Here is a 17,994-nt window from a genome sequence, read left to right as displayed (position 1 = left end):
CTGTGCAACGTTGCATCATATCAAACATACCAATGGCATTCTGATGACTTAAAGTGTCTTCGTGTTTGAAGGAGTGGTTGGAGAACTGCGAGCTGGGGTGAGTTGGAGCGTGAGGGTAATTGCTAGGGCCGTCGAACGAGACCGCGCCGTAACCTGCAACATACAAACACAAAATTCAAGTTGGACGGACATTGTGATAAGTTCATCCGAGTTACATGGCCAATCTACAGATACGTCTGTCAACACATGTTCATGTACGTGTGTCATGTTTTGCTTTTGATTACATTCTAGTTGCCATGTTTGTTTGTTTGTCTCGTTAAGTTTTATTGTGTCCACCTGTGCTCCAATCAGCTCCCTCAGCCGCTTTTGTCTTGTCCAGGTGTGTTTTGTTTTCTTGCCATTGTGTTCGTATTTATGCTGCATTCGAGGAAAGTCGGAAGTTTCGAGTTCAAACCAGGAAGTGTGTACTACGGGAACGCTCCTTTGAACTCGGAAATTCCACTTGCGATGTCAGAAAAAAAAAAGGACCCCGACTTCACTGATGGACTACAAGTGATGTCACTCTACAATGTTGACCCCTTTGGAAACACAGATCGTAAATGGCAAAACAAAATTTACTTGAGTATAAAACTAGATAGGTTTCTTCATTCATAAATATTTGACATAACTTCACATAACGCAACGTACGTGACGGTATGCCGCCATCCCTGCATGAAATTATACGGTGAACGACTAAATTGTATAGAATGCTGATGAAATAAGATGAAAACAATAAATGGAGCAAAATTACAAGAAGGTAAGTTTGCTGGAGGTCAAAACTGAGTTTTAAGCACCAAAATAAAAAACATTTGACCGCTTTCCGCCATTTTGGTTGTTTACTTTCGCCTCGAACACTTTCAGGTCCGAACTAGAAAAACAACAACCATCCGACCATCCTCGAATGCAGCATTAGTTCTCTGCTTTTCCTTCCTTGTCTGTTCATTGTCCTTGTCATGTCTTGTTGCTCTTTGTTTGTAAATTGTTTTGGGGTTCTTGTTGTTTTGGACTGTTGTTAATTCTATAATTTTGATTCCTGGTACCTTGTTTGATTTGGTTCTTTTAGAAAATAAATTCATTTTGTTTTTGAACACATCCACCTTCATACCAAATGTAACAATATGCTTTTTTTTTTATTATTATTATTCTAAACACAATATTAAATTACCATCGATGATCCTTGCATGTTAAATCCTGAGTTTAAACAGCAATTGGTTACATGTCGAAATTATTTGTATTATCATGATGATTTGGTTTTCAGAGCTGTAATAAAATAAACACACACAGTGAATCGGTGTCTGACACTCAGAAGTGATTCATGACATGACTGCCAAAATGTCAAAACTTGTTCCCATAAATCATACTCGTGTTGACGCACACATATACACACAGTTACGTTCAAGTGCAACATATCGCTGTGCCTTGCAGCTTGGTAAAATGAGTGGGAATAAAAAAAAAATAAAAAAAAAAAATAAAAAGTATTTCTAATCACTTGTTATCTGTTCCTGCATGTTTTTTTTTTTTTTTTTTTTTTTTATGACGAATTAAATTCCTCTTTTAATTTAAAAATCCTCTTCCATGCTCAATTACTCACAAAATGTGAAATGTTGAATGACACGAATATTGTCCAGACAAAGCAATCGGCTCACCCGTGTGCACTGGGCGCTTTTGCGAGGATGTTCCCCGAGTGACCCTGCGCCTCTATCAGCTGTACTGCATGACCTGAGTCCTGCTGTTAGTTTGTTTGCGTGTGCTCGTCCAGCCACAGCAGGGACCAGATAAAACAGGTTAGAGGTCAGCTCAGTGCTTTGATTATAATGTTTTTCTGAAATTATCTGCTTGATAAGCATGTTATTGCTAATTAATCTACTGGGCTCGGATAAACAGATGTATTATAACGGCATGAACGCAACAGAATTTAACATGTAGTCTGTTGCAGCACATATTTTAAGTACAATATTAAGATCTAAATATCATCATTTGGTTACTAAATGAAATCCAGTTGTGTACAATAAGGTAAAAGGCAATAATTTGAAGCAATTAATAAATTAATATGGTCATCATAAATTCCTAAAACAATCAACTTTTTGGTTAAATTTGGTCTTTTCTTTAAAAAAGAACTTTCTGCGATTATTTTTATTAGGATATTTAAATTGCTTGAAATTAAACCGCAATAATATATTTTAAAGTAACTGTTAGTAGTGCAGTAAATTATAAAACACTCAAGTTGTCACTAGCTGAATTTTATTTCATATTCAAGAATATATCAGACAGCATTACCCATGGTTCTGATTTCAAGTTTATTCGAGTCTTGAACTTCTGAACTAGAATTTTTTTTTTTTTTTAGTGCATAATGCTATGTATGACAAAATGCGGTTGTATTTTTAAATACTAAAAAAAGATAGAAAATCTTGATAACAAAAATGAGTAACACGCAAGAAAATCTCCTGCAGTGTAAAGATGTTCGGGGTCCAAATAAAATTAAAAACATTTTTCGATACGGTTGTTGAATTTTTATTTATTTATTTATTTTTATTCTTGGTGCTGATCTTCAGTAACTCATCAATAGCAACAAGATCACCTCTGACACATTTGCACAATTTCATAAGTCCAATAAAAATCTTATTCTGCCTTTACAGAAGTAATAACGCTCAATGTTTACTCGCATTGTGAGAGACGTATTTATCTAACAAAATGGTTTTATTGCGTTTGTAGTTTCCATGAAATTGTATTCTGTAGCTTAATAACATAAATAAATTTCAGCATGATGTAGTGAAGTTCTCTACAAGTATGTTATTCAATTAATTCCTCGCTGACAAATAAATTAAAAATAAGCATTGCATTTTTTTTTGCTCAACTTTTAGTGATGTATTGTGCAGTTATAATTTAAATACAAACAGAACAGAAGAATAACAAACAGTCATGTGGTGCTAAATAATGTAAAGAAATCCAAGTAATCTTTACATGTTGTATGGTCTTGTATTGTACATGTTTTTTTTTCTTTTAACTTGTTCATTTTGGAATTATTCTATAGGAGTACATGGATGACCTGCATAACGCAACTGTCAAATGTTAAATATAGAGACGTGCTTTCAAATTTTTATTTTTTTTTACATTTTATTTCTTCGGATCTTGTTCATCACACCGTCCAATAAAGTCAGTGACACATTGTGAGATTGTGGTGAACAAGGGATTGGAGGCCCTGAAGGCAACATCTAGACAGAGGTCGTAGGTCACGGAGATGTGATGTTAAGAGAATGAGCTACACATGTTGACAATGGATAGGGGAACACACGCGCGCACACACATACTTCACATTAGTGCATATACCTGTCTGGTTGCGGACAGCAGGCTGTGCGTCCATGCAGTTGGCCAGGTATGGTGGGTTGCTAAACATCCTGCTGGGGGGTTGGTGATGATGCGGGGCCCCCACTGAAGGCGGCTGGCTGGACGGGGTCGGCGCAGGAGGGGGCGCCCCGAAGGCGGCCCCGTACCGACAGGCCCCCGTGCCCGTGAACTGCCCCGAGAAGTGGACGGTGAAGGCGCTGAGGCCGCAGTGAGGATCCGAGTCCAGGTGGTGGGGGTCCCCCGTGCCGCCCCAGCTGGGCTCCTGCTTGATGAAAGAGTGCGGCCCCAGGGACGTGTGAGGGGCTCCCAGGGATGAGTAAGGGGAGGTGGCGGTGTGGAAGTCCAGAACTGGAGCCCACTGAGGGGCCGTGCTGACTGGGAGGGCCGGGCAGCTTGGACTGGGCCCGGCTGGGACCGGAGGTAGGAGGGAGTTCAGGTCACGTACATCTGAACCCATTGTGGTCCAGGACCAGAAGCTAAAAAAAAAAAAAAACGGAAAATGGAAGTTACCTCTAAATGGTCTCAGGATGCTTATAAATTAAACCACCTCACTGCCTTCCAAAGAAGAAGTCTTGCCAAAGTGTGGCTCAGTTGATGGCCATCAGTTTTTGGAAAATACCGCACACTCTGCAGAAACTCTTCAAGATCATGGTGAAGCAGCGGTCAACTTGACTACGTTGAGAAGAGGACAAGCGGCTGTGGTCTTCGTTTTGGCGTGGAGGAGTGTTTGGTCCATTCAAGGAGCACAGAGGTTGTCTTCAGTAAAAAGTGCTCTCTGTGAATGGAGGAAGAGGAGTGGACCAGTGAGGAGGAGTAGCCCTCTTTACCCTCCATGCTTTCCATCTGGGTAGATGTGTAGGCGGAGTCAGGAGGTGACACTATGTTTATACATCGATGTATTTTCATTTTGACACATTTATTTTTTACATGCAATCATGAAAAAAAAAAAAGCTTATGAGTGAGTTATCTTGAAAAAATAACCCCATGCATCACATTAAATTACATGCAATAATTTATGGTGTGTATGTGCAAATTTCTCCATTATCAGACTAATACGTCAAGTCATCTTTATTTATTTATTTTTTACATACAATCATAAAAAAATGCTTGTATGAGTGAGTTTTATTTATCTTGAAAAAATAACCTCATACATTAAGCCAGATGAGCATAAATAAATAAATAAATACATACATAAATGCAATTGTTTCAATCAATCTACCAAAAATATTTTATAGGTTTTGAAATACAGTTTATAGTCTATAAACTTATATTGTGTTGTGTATATAGTGTTAAATTACAATATGCTGCATCACATTAAATTACATCCAATAATTTATTGTGCTTATGGGCAAATTTCTCCGATTATCAGACTTATAAGTCATCTTTATTTATCTATTTTTTTACATGCAATCAAAAAAAAAAAATGCTTATATGAGTGAGTTTTATTTATCTTGAAAAAAATAACTCCATGCAATAATCCAAATGAACAAAATAAATAAAGATATAATACATAAATGCAATTATATTTCAATCAGTCTACCAAAAATATTTTATGTTTTGAAATACAGCTTAAAGTATATAAATTTATACTGTATTATGTATATACTGGTAGTGTCAAATTCTCCATTGCAGAAATCCTATTTTAAACGAGCTCCATCTGTGCAAAACTGCTCTTGTAAATAAATAAACAAAATTTGGGGGGAAAAGTATGCTATTGTCATTCTTTTATAGGGTGTTTTCGTTCACTTATTTTATCCTCTTTGAAAATATAAATGTAATTACAATTGCAATTATCTCTCCGCTTGCATATACAAAATAAAAAAGGTAAACGAGGAGGCGTGCAGTGCTTCAGTGGGCCTTAACGGACAGGAAAAATATATCAACTTTACTGTGACGCACGCATGTGCTGAAGCGTATAAACTCTAATTTGCTTTCCTCTGGGACAAAACAGACCAGATTACGTGAATGGCTGAGACATGAGCAACCGAGCACATCTGCAAAATTAAAAGCAAGAAATTAAAAACAATTAACACCGGAAGTGCTTTATGGATAGAAGACCCTCAACAATGACTGGAAAACCAGTCATATTTATTTGTGCATGATGTTCCCAAAGTGGGCCTATAGAAAGCCTGTTTAAGTCGTCTCTTCTCGCTTGTCAAATAAATAAATAAAGTGAGCATAACACCGGTGAAATCTCATTTACGGATAATTTGTTGTTTGGAGCAGAGGAATGTGTTCCACTGTCTGCAGTATAGCCATCAATCTTCAGCAATATTGGTTGATCAGTCAGATGCATGAGTGCTCTTCTGGGATGGGCAGCTATGTTAATATTGAGAATGGAAAGGAAATACACATCGGGAGAAGAGCGCGTGAGTGTGCAAGTTTGGTGTTGCTGGCTTATTTCTTCGTTTGAAACCTATCGCACATCACAAGGCTTATCATGATGGATCAGTGGATCATTTATCAGCAAAACACAGAGCAAAAAGAGACAAGCTTGTCTTTGTGTCCAATTGTCACTTGAATTGAAAACAAATGATGTGTTCAACTATGAACTATTGACAGACATTCAACATAGCACGGTGTGTGGGAAATGGTTTACAGTTGCATTTTTTTTAAGTGCTTTGCATCATTATTAGCACATCATGATCCGATAAAAGAGCAATAATGATTAGTTTTGTTTTACTTTCAAAGGAGCATTATTTAAACAATATGATGATTATTATACTGCATATTTTGAGAGATGTGTCTCATAGCAACTTCCCTCGGGGACTGCTCCAGGATTTTTCTCTCTCATGGCTAAAGTGGGGCTTGACCGATATTTAATTGCTCCTTACCTGAGCAAATGTGTGTCAGTCGATAGCCAGTGGGAAAATGGCCGCCTCCTGAGATGGATAAAAATGGGTGGATTTTTTTTTTTTTTTAAACTTATATTCCACAAGCGCAATAATGTCATGTTTAGACTACAGTAGCCTATCTATTATTGTAAATAAAATAAAATAAAATAAAATAAAATAAAATAAAATAAAATAAAATACAATGTTTCGGGGTTGAATTCCCCTAAGTGGGATACTTCACTTAATTTTGCAATTTTTAGCAATAAAAGTTGATATTTTGTCCAGAATGAATTGGATAACTTCATTATTTTTATGCACAATTAATACCTTTAAAAAGTATTTCTTTTTTTCTACTTGCTGTCGACTGATGATGACATCACCTGTGCTCAGAAAATAGGTAACGGCCAATCATGGCTCACCTGTTTTCTGGGTTTGGTCAGTAAACTGAGCCATGATTGGTCGTTATTTACTTCCTCAGCACAGGTGATGTCATCATCAGTCGACAGCAAGTAGAAAAATGACTTTTTAAAGAAAACTAATTGTATATGAAAGAAATAATTAAGCTAACACATTATCGACAAAAGATTAATTTACTACTGAAAATGGCTCAGTAAGTCAAGTATCCCTTTAAAACCACATTTTCCATTTGCTGTCAACATCACGTGTTGAGGGCTAATAAAGCTGCATTCGAGGAAAGTGGGAAGTCAGACATGTCCCACTTGCAATCCTCTAGTTTCGAGCTCAAAACATTTGAAGCGAATATAAACAACAAAAATTGTTCTGGTCAAAACAGTCAGTCTAAATCACATTTGGGTTTCGTAGTTACGATTAACAATGCCTCTTACTCACTGTATTCAGAAGTGAAGCCACCGGTGGCCATCTTACGTTGCCAGTCCCTAAGCTTGCTTAACTTGAATACATTGGTTTCTCCACTCCATTTTCACATTATTTACTGTTGCTACTGCGAAAATGTCGGTGTGTAACGTATGGTTTCAATAAGTTTAGGACAAGATTAAGTGCTACATGATATTTCATCGGTAAGAATGCATTCATAAATTTTCTATATTATTCTATATCCACGAGCTTCTCAGAATTTGACTGCATCATGTTGTCTTAACCATGAACAATAAAATGCAAGTGAAGCCCACCAGTAAAAAACAAACAAACAAACAAACAAAAAAAACCTGTTAAATATAAACCTAACCTTTGTAAGTCGTGAATCACAATACTGAGACAATATACACTATGGATGGTCAATTGAGAGGCTTTCATTAGTCCATACTGCGATCCTAGCATAAAATATGCTAATGATAATGACAGTGTTTTCAGGAAGAAAAAAAAACAAAAAAACATAAAAAAAAAACATAAAAAAAAAAACTTGCCAGTAGCTGGGATACAATCCAGTTGACCTATAACCTAATGATAAGCAGCATAGAAAATGGATGCATAGTTATGATTACACAGTCAAGCGGTCAAAATGTCATCCTAAACTGACCTCTTTGACTCAACGTACTTTACATTTACATTTAATTTAATTACATTTAATCACATTTACTGTCTGGTCAATCGTTCACTTTACATCATCACATCATCCAGGCTCTACTTACATGTGCATGTACCTACTGTATATGTTTTATTTGGAACACTTTAATTGACAGTTAAACAATGCCATTTAACACACAGATTTCTCTCCTCTTGACAAGCATTTTTAGTACTATGTGCCTCCTACCTTATGCTCTCTCTCTCTCTCTCTCTCTCTCTCTCTCTCTCTCTCTCTCTCTCTCTCTCTCTCTCTCTCTCTCTCTCTCTTCCTCCTCGAGTTGAATCATGGGTCAGTAGTTCTTTGCAAAGGGAGAGAGAGAGAGTGAGACTGGATTTCCAGATGGTGAAGTCATCATTTATCTCTGCTCATCTATGTAACAAACTACTTATGTGCACTCACACACTATTGGGATTACTTTCAACCAATGAAACATACACCCACAGTCTACATCAACTCATCATCGCCACAATCGGCTCCCTCTCCTACCGGACAGGTTTCTTTGGAAGAGCGAAGCGAATTGAGAGAGAGAGAGAGAGAGAGAGAGAGAGAGAGAGAGAGAGAGAGAGAGAGAGAGAGAGAGAGAGAGAGAGAGAGAGAGAGAGAGAGAGAGAGAGAGAGAGAGGAGAGTGACTCCCTGCAAACAGGTGTTTAACTGGAACACACTGAAGCACGGGATATCTATGAAGCCGTTTTGAGTAAACACATGCCACCTTGAACATAATATAAACAGTAACATTTGATTGCTTTGAATAAACAGATGTGGGATTCAACCTAAAAGAAACTGAGGGATACTTGCAGTCATGTGCAAAAACTCAAGAAGCAATAACCTTGAGAAAATGTGTGACCGGTAAAAACAAACATTAGCAGTGTTTGTGTATAACTATTATTTGCCAACATCAGGACTAAATGCAAAGATTTGTTCTCTTCTTGTGTTACTGACGACTAACTAAACTAAAGCAAGGTGTTGTAATCGTCTGGTCTTCCATCCAAATGTTTTGAAATTTTTAAGCGAATTTTGTAAAAATGTACAAAACGGACATGCGACTTATGCTCGTTTCCATCCATCCGTCTTTTGCGAACATGCGCCACGAGATTATGTTGTACTGAGGGGTACATAATTCACCCACGGAACTTTGGGACGATGAGGATTCCGGGTGGGAATGTTGGTTTTGACGGACTTAACGGAAGTAGTTTGTCTTGTTGATTTGTGAACAGCTAAACAAGAAACCGAACCGAAGCTAACATTGTTAGCGCTGCTGTGCTGACGTCACCGGCAAGCGCGAAGGCGCTTCAATCTATTTTTTTTTTTAAACTCTTAAAGTATCATGCTTTTATATTTTTAGGTTTATTTATGGTTTTACAATTTTAGTCCATAAATTTTGATATTTTGAACAATTGCAAACGGACAATTTCCGGACAATCCTGTAGCGTGACGTCATCTGCAGACGACCCCGATACAATCTGGCAGCCCGATCACATCTACCTCTACACCGACACCAGTCTTGTAGTCGCTTATTCGCAAAAAACGTTTCCAGAGCCAAAACCCGCATTTTCCTTTTTTCGATACGCTTCAAAATCCCTCCCCGCCTTTAAGCGTAAAAACATTTTTTTTTTGGTGAAATTTGGGCCTTTTTTTTTTTTTTGCGAATTTCTGGTGTTTCTATTCAGTTTCTTTTTTGCAATTCTTGAAAATTTGAATAAAAATAGGTGTGCTCAATGGCCTCCCGGGCATCTGTATGCTAGATGGCCAGTCCAGCCCTGTTTACAATAATATAATATCCCAACAGCTCACCACAAACTCATAAGTTCAAGTAAGAAAGTGAAGCATTTTACAAGAGAATTAAACCAGAAAAGTAGAGCAAGAAATGCAGAGAGATAAGTTGGCTTGCTATCAGCACTGTGTGCACTGAGTTATGTTCTGGCTGTTAAAAAGAATTCTTCAGCGATAGTATCTCTGACTGTGAGTGGACAACTGAAGGCAGAGCATTCAACTGAGTGTTCAGGACACAAAAGTACATTTTCAGATAGACACTGGAGCAACAAATCACAACTCTTTCCTCAATATGGTGCCAAATCTTCCTGTTCAGACAATGTAAAGCCCTAGACAGGAGTTGAACATCCTAAATCTGTACATATTCGAACCTATGACCCACTTGAGATGCCTGTCATTCAAGAGCCTGATGTTAAATCCATCAAATAAAGTCAGAGCCAAACATATTTATTAAACATAACATGTCGTAGTAGTAAAAGTTGGTGTTAAAATTGTATGGATGGAAAAATAGACGTCAAAACCAAAATCAACATGTCCGATAAGGATATTCTATACGACAAATTATATAAACAGGCCGACATCAACATGCCTTCATTCCCGAGTGGAGGTTCAATAGGTGTTACAGACAGACAATGATGGATTTACTGTACGCATGTTAAAACCCTTAGCGAGTCTTGTGCACGCAAAGGGCTGAATATTTGTCGACAGTGCTTGGGGAAATGCTGGTGCATTCTGATTTTCAGTGCACCTGTTTAGGAATTTGGCTGACGTGTCTGCGCCAAGCTGAGTGTAACCGTCAAAGCAAGATTGTCTTTTCACATGTGCCCGGTGCATCTGACAATTTGGTGGCGGAAAGCTATCTAACCTATATGCCTGCTTCAACTACATCTGGTGCAGTAGGTAGACGACGGGTTGTAACATGATTTTGGAGAATTTAATCGAGTCAGAGGCAGATAGAACACCCGGTCTAACACGCCTCTGCGCAGAATGACGCCGTTCGCCGTGCCGGTCCCGTGCTGGTCACAAAAAATAGAGCCCAAAGACTGACAGTGAACAGTAACACAGTCATACACCCATATTATACACAAATCAAGCTTTACTCTTGTCAGAGGTAATAACTGTTTGACATTTGAGGGTGGAAGAAAACAAAAAACTCATCTATGAAAATATACAACATAAAACCTCCTTACAGAAAATATCCAGAAACCACTCTCACTATAAATCATATTGGTAATCATGATAACGTCACACCAAACTAAACAATTTGAGATGAAGGGCCTTTTAGGCCTCAGTGATCTAACACTGACTTCAGTCTTCATCTAATCCTTGTCACTGGCATATAATGAGCGAGTCAGTCATCCAAACAGCAACAGTAACTAACAGTGAGTATGATGACCACGCTGGCAAGAAAACTGAGAAAGGATATCAGACAGAGGAAGGACCGTGTGTACGAGTGTGGAGTTCAACACCTTGTCAATTGAAAGTGTGCCACAAAAGAAAGGAACATTCTTCACTTATCCGCACATTAATAAAAAAGATGTGAAAGTGACAGATGAATATCGTCTGTCTGAGAAACCATGAATAATTTTCAGCCAACATAACACTCCAGTACACTTAAGCAATAAAAATACAGTTCCCTGTGAGTGCAGGAGGTAGCTCTTTACTTTTTACAACTGAATGGAATAATAACAAGTGAGTTTCCACCCAATGACTTATTAACCAACAAAGCCTCGATGCCAGGTATTTTAACGTCGGTCATTTGCATCCCAAAAGAATGATGCCATTTCTAGTGGTGGGACATGCCTCCGACTTGGCGTATAAATAGCAAAAAAATAAAAACTGCACCAACTCAGACTGGTCTGTCCTAACCAAGCCTTGTTGCATGAGCTGATGAAGTCTTCTCGCACGAGAGGCTAATCGTCTTCTAAGACAGAGCAATCCAGTTGCGATCGATTCAATGGCCTGAGAAAAAACAGCCTTGATGAACAGGAATATCCAAAACGAGTTTTGAAAGATGTCCATTACATCAACATTTTTTTTTCAATCTCGATGAGGTTTTCTTAAAATAAGGAAAGTGCAATCTGAATGGGGTTTTCATGTATGGAATCTCATATTTTCTTGTGCTCTCATCATGTATTGGAGACATCATTAGTATCTTCTTTAATTTAAATTACCATGTTCAAAGCAGAGACAAGAACAGCAAGATAGGGTTGATCGATTATGACGAAAATATTAACCATGACTATTTTGGGAATAAACGATTAGGATGATCATTTATTTTTTATGCAAAAAAAACTAATAAAAATAGTAAGACAAATACTTTCTTTTAAAACACTATGCAATAAGTTCCTTTGGATGAAACACAATGTATTAGTTATTTTAAAATTTAAAAAAGGTGCAAATGTATGACTTTAAACAACTAAAAAATTAGTATTAATATTTATTTAAACGATTATGCAGATTTTGTAATTGTGGAGTGTACTAATTGAAATTGTAATTAAAGTTTGATTAATTGCATAGAATTTAGGTTTACTGACTTAAAAAATAGTTTAACCCAGTTTGCCACTTAAGGTGATTTCCAGAGAATAACATCCAACCAAAGAAAAATCCCCCTTCAAAAGCATTTTTTTCCCTTCTCTGTATTTGTGTATTGTCCCCCAAGTGCATGTTTTAAAGGGTCACATAATACTACGCGAGAAAACATGATGGTTGAAAGTTGCTCCTATTGCCACGGGTTTGTTCAATTTCCTGCACCACTATGCTCTCCTGTTTGAAAGAGAGTGCCAAGAATGTGTGCAGCCACTGAAAAAGGGAAAAAAAACATTTGACTTCTGTTGCACATTATTGAAATTTGTTAAACTCACATTTTGCAATATTAATACTGAGCCATGAGAGCCATTATCACCTGGCCATTTAGCAGCGGGCTGGGCCAAATAGAAAGAATATTGGGGAAAAAAGTAAAAGAGTAAATAAATAAAGACCTCACAGAGGTTGCGGTTTGGACCCTAATTAAAGCCTTGAGAATGTGCAGCCACCCAAAAAACACTCCACGGTTAGGGCATGTGTGAATTTATTGCTAAGCCATCATCACCTTTGAGTGTGTTGTCTTACAGTACGTGCACGTGTGTATGTATGTGTAGAAGAGGGTGAAAGAGCGTCCTGCTGCCGGCTGACCGCTCTCCATGATAAAGTACCAGACACATTCCAGCACTTTAATAACAAATGGGCTGACAGGGAATGATGACGGCAAGGTGCGGGGTTCAGTCGTCAAATGCTGATTATTTGGATGATGTCCTGAATAGTTCAAAAAAGTATCTTGTATCTCGACAGCTAATGTACCCAGACAAAATTTGCCTGAATAGTAAAGCAGTAGATTTTCTTCACGTTTGTATGTTTTGTTTTCCTTGAATCAGAACTCCCTTTGCTAGTTTAAATCATCTATTTTCGAGGTCCACTTGTTGCTTTTGGAGGGCGGCCTCATTCACTTCCGACATGAAAAAGCACACGAAAAAACAAACATGTTGTGAGGCAAAGATACAGAGCGATGACCACAGAGGCGGTGGACAGCGGTGGGGTAAGACCTCTGCTGGTCAGAATCAGATGGCCTGTGACCTCATTTTTCCTGCCGTCTGACAGGTCATTAAAAGCTGGACTGAACACCATCCATCAGAAGCTAACAGATTAGCATCAACTCACTTTATTGCGTCTCTCCAAATAGTTAATTTGAAAGTAAAAACACTTTATCCATCATTTTATCACAACCAAGTGTTGTTACTAAAATGATTATTTTAAGAACACAAATGTCATTAGCATTGTCATTGTTGTTATGACTATTTGAATAAAAGTCTGATGATGAATCACCTTAATCAAACAAATCAATCACACAATAATTATTGTTATTGATTTATTTCCATCCATTATCCAAACCATTTATCTTTAGAACAAAAAAATAAGAGATAAAACAAACAATACCAAAGAAAAATACATACCACTGCAAGGGTATTGGTTTAGCATTTCTATTTTGAGTTAATTAAAAGATAGTGTTTTGTTTTCAAATGTTGTGAAACAATGACTGAAACCGCGTGCGAAGACTGAGAAAATTAAAAGTACTGAACTGCTGCGATAGTGTTATACTCTTTTTCACCATCACTTTTTTTTTTTTTGCACTTAGTGATTTTGTTATTCATTGAAATTTGGCAGGCTTGTTAACAACATTCTCTGTGGTTTGTCAAATGTACACAGCAATTAATTTTTACTTTACGGGGACTTTAAATGAAAAGAAAGAAACATTGATCCATCCTGTGTGTAGAGCCTCCGAAGCTAAAAATGCAATCCTGTGTTGGGTGATATGCAACCATAACAACTCACAGTATGAGTCTCTAAGCATAAAAAAAAGAGAAGAGATTAAATAATGAAAAATGAATTTAGGCACAATACCGAGGTCAACCTAACTTTCAGACTCGAGTCTGAATGAAAAACGATCAACCAATGCTCAACAATTCAGTTACGAGAATAATCATATTTGTTGCTATTACTGCCAGTACTGTAAATGACCCAATACAAATAACAAGATCACTGCTCACTTGATACTCAAATGAATGCACATGCAGCAGATGGAGTTTTAGAATATGTATTTAATACACCCCCCCCCCCCCCCCACACACACACACATATATATATATATATATATATATATATATATATATATATATATATATATATATATATATATATATATATATATATATATATAATAATTGTTTACTACTGTGTTCGCTCAAATAATGGCCATCTCACAAATAAAAAGAGCCTGAGGAAACTTTAAATGGACCTGTTCCCTCTGTTGTTTTTGTTTATTTCAAGTATTAAAAGTGCTATATAAACAAAGAAGTATGGATTGATTGATAGACATATTTCCTCCTTGAATTCTGGTTAGAGCCTTTAACCAGTCTTATTATTTTCTTATATTAGTGTCATCTAAATGTTTAGAAGGACCTCACTGGGCACAGCATGTCCGATTTGATTTTTGCAGCAATACAAATACGGCTTATAATACACATAAGACATGAACCATGAACTATTGAAATGATAATGAATTCAATAATAATAATAAAAAAAAACTGTCCAGCTCATACTGTCAATTATTCTGTCCAATATTGTTTTTATTAGTGTAGTTCTATAACACACCCTCCCCTGCAAATCTGCAACACTTGAGAAAGGCTAAAAGTTGTCTTTGTTTTTTTTTGTTTCCAGAGCCAAAGCAGCATACAATATAAATGTAAACTAGTGACCCCAACCTGACCCGGACTCGATGTTTGTTATCTACTATTTCAACCACACGGCTTTCCCCCATTTGAAACAAAATGTAAGAAATAAGACCAAACACTGCAGTCGTTATCTGTGAGTTCAAAGCCATGATTCAACTTTAGAAACGGATCATAAATGTGTTGCTACAGAGTAAAGGTCTCAAGTCTTTGACATTTCAAAGGCAATAACTAATTACGTTTTATAGCAGAAATAGCGCTTGACGTGTTGTTTTGGGTCAGTGATTAAGAGGCCAGTGAACATGTGTATGCGTGAGGTCCTGATCACAGTAAATTTGAAGAGATTGAAATATTAACATTTAGGAATACATGCAGGCAACCGGGAGAAATAGTGAGCAATGATCAACAGGTTCATAAGTTAGGTCTGCACTGGATGAGTATTCTTGTGACTTGTGGATTGACACCGCTACGAAATGTGAGTGTGCATGCATGCGTAGGTGACCCTGGCCAAAGAGTTTAGGCCTCTCCGCCATCAATAACCAAACGGTTTCATTCTCAGGAGCAAGCACACACGCATTCCTGTAGATATATGGGTATCAGTGTCCATCTGTGGGAGGACCGTGTACCCATAAGAAGTAAAAGCCTTCCCAGGAAATCAGAAACGTATGTTTGCCATCATGGTGGTCCTCCTGGGAGGATAAACTAACAGACTGGTACTATTTTTTTTTTCTACTGGTGTAACTATGTTATCGTTATCACACATTTAAAAATTAATTACAATACCAAGCACGCGTACAATCTACTACTGTTTGTTCATGAAATGTATTATAATAAGAGCTGCAAAACCTTAGCTGGTTCATCAAAAATGTGATTAAATATATAATTTATTTTTGCTACTGTTGTACACGAAATATATTTGTGCTCTGTAATCATGTCTTGATATATGAACATTTTAGTGTGCAGTGTTATAAGTAAATAATTGCTTTTTGTGATGCACTGTTTTTGTTTTTTGTTTTTTGTCTCAGTCAGTTGGCTCTTTTTGGTGTTTCCTAAAGGCAGCGCAGGAACATGGGAGCAATTGTAATCAACTATCAGTCTACTTCCTGGATCAGACTACAAGATTCAGGCTCAATTTACTTTCACAAATGATTTTCCAGATTGGGTCTGATATATTTGATCAAGAACGGGCAAAACTCCAGTATTGAGTAAAGAAAATTTCTTTCTTTTTTTTTTTCTTTCTTTTTTTAAATGAGAAGCATTTTTCGTTAAACAGTGACAATGTATAACCATTATAGAAGTGAATGTTACGGGCAAACATCATTATTTATTTATTTATTTTTATTTTTTAAATATATATGAAAGGTGTTAATATCTTACTGGTGAGCTACAGTTTTTTAACTACTAATACAGAGGTTCACTCACATCTTTATCGTGCAAAGGAACAAATTACTTAAAATATTTGATTAATTAACAGTGTCAGATGGCTATTAAGAAATTAGATGGGACAAAAGATATAACAACATTCAACACTATAATCTTCAAATTCAAATATTTTACAAGGCCAAAAGAGCAGCTGCACTTCTTCAATTTAAGACTCTTGAGTACACTCGGAGTGCCAGGATTGCACTCCGTCTACTGCGCCGTTTAATACGACTTCCCCATTTGATTTACAGTGATGTATTTTGCGGCAAGAGGTATAATATGACAAAACACGGCCCCATAACCCCAGGATATTCAGCAATGTTTAGTGCTGAGACCCATTTAACTGGAAGACTGACAAATATACTGCTTCACTCCCTTCTTATGTACCGAATTTCAATAAAATGGAGCAGTAAATCAGAACTGAAGTTTAACAGCTCTATTTCTGTACAGGCATCATGTATGAAAGGGGTACGTTGGTGTCTGACATGATTTCACAGTATATTTCTGACTATGACTTAGACGGGACTTGTGAGGAGAACCAGTAACAATGAAGTTGGATTTAAGGGATGGTTAGGGAGTTAGGAATGCTTTTGCAACTCCAATTCAAAGGAATATGTTACCATTGAGTGTATGTTAACTACCAGCCAAAACAATATGACCGCTTGCACAATATAATTATATCAAATGCAAGAAATATATAAATATTCTCACTTTTAAAAGATGATAAAGCTTATTATTTGATACTCTGTTTGAGCGGTTTTAGCACGGTCTCATAAAAAGACAAAAAATACAACCAAAGTCAATCAGGACATTCATTGTAAATGTAACACTTTTTGATACATTGGAAAATGAACATGCTATGTCTTACTGTATGTCTTTTCCCATTGTGCACCTCTGCAGTATTGCAACACACTACCACTTATACACAAAACCAAGTGTGTGCTTGGGGACACATTGATGGAATGTGAATGTCAGTGGTCTCCTTATTTACTCTTCATATAAAACACTGAGCAGTAATTAACTGCAGGTATCCTCCCCTGCTCGAGGGTAATTGACTGTTTCAAAACCCCACAACTTCATAATCCACATTGTGTGTGCACGCGGATGTGCAGGTGTGCGTGTGTATGACAAAAGAATATAAAGAAATTAGATGTGAGAGCAAACTGTATGTGAAAATATTAACTCCTCAACATTCCGCACCTCCCCCGCCATGCACCCACCCACCCCCCATAGCACCCAATAAGGATAAGGGTCAGCAGTGGTGGACAAAGCCACTCAAATGCACCAGATGTCTTTATGAGAGCATTAACATTCAGATGTATTCATTAGCAGTAAGTGCAGAGACGTTGTGCTAACCATCAAAATATGCACCATTAATTTTAATGAGTGAGCGGAATGAGTCTCGCGTGGACGTGAGCAACTTTGGATCTGGTAGCCGATACACTGGTAGCCAGAAACTTCCCAAAATATAGTTATGCAAGTCAGCAACTAATTTAGTGTACATATGCAGGATAAGTATAAGTTCGTCAGAAGTAACAACGCAATCTCAATTGTTGGCCAATGAGTGTACTTTATACTTTATAAGATGACTAATAAATGACAAATTAAAACTGTAATAAACCTAATCATATTTGCTATGCAGGCATGATCAGCTCCTCTCTATTGTATTTAGAGAGCAATTCATCTGCAATTAGTGGCCAAGTATCTGTGGTGAGATGGCTCATGCTAACATGGGGCCATATGTTCCTCTTTCCCTGGGAACATAAAGGTAACAAG

General features: G+C 37.2%; 2 protein-coding genes across 7 annotated transcripts in view; both read right to left on the bottom strand.

The window, feature by feature from the left end:
* The window catches only part of wt1a (WT1 transcription factor a), a 26,621-nt gene extending 22,579 nt beyond the window's left edge, over positions 1-4,042 (bottom strand). For 2 of the 3 annotated variants that reach the window (XM_077516404.1, XM_077516406.1), the window contains exons 1-2: positions 3,367-3,874; positions 31-153 (exon numbers count right to left, since the gene is read on the bottom strand). In XM_077516404.1, the coding sequence (XP_077372530.1) occupies positions 31-153; positions 3,367-3,841 (598 nt within the window). In that variant the 5' untranslated portion in view covers positions 3,842-3,874. Of the gene's footprint in view, positions 1-30; positions 154-3,366; positions 3,875-3,936 lie in introns of those variants that run through there. The other variant, XM_077516405.1, reaches the window with a different exon arrangement.
* Positions 4,043-4,096: 54 nt separating this feature from the next.
* Positions 4,097-17,994, bottom strand: part of ccdc73 (coiled-coil domain containing 73) — a 31,898-nt gene continuing 18,000 nt past the window's right edge. For 3 of the 4 annotated variants that reach the window (XM_077516397.1, XM_077516396.1, XM_077516400.1), the window contains exon 23: positions 4,097-4,159. The gene's annotated coding sequence lies outside the window, so the exon portion shown is untranslated. Of the gene's footprint in view, positions 4,160-4,200; positions 4,228-17,994 lie in introns of those variants that run through there. The other variant, XM_077516399.1, reaches the window with a different exon arrangement.

Source organism: Festucalex cinctus, chromosome 3 (genome assembly GCF_051991245.1).
Source record: "Festucalex cinctus isolate MCC-2025b chromosome 3, RoL_Fcin_1.0, whole genome shotgun sequence".
Lineage (NCBI taxonomy): Eukaryota > Metazoa > Chordata > Actinopteri > Syngnathiformes > Syngnathidae > Festucalex > Festucalex cinctus.
The sequence above is the reverse complement of the archived record's forward strand: the minus strand, read 5'-3'. Positions and strand labels throughout refer to the sequence as shown.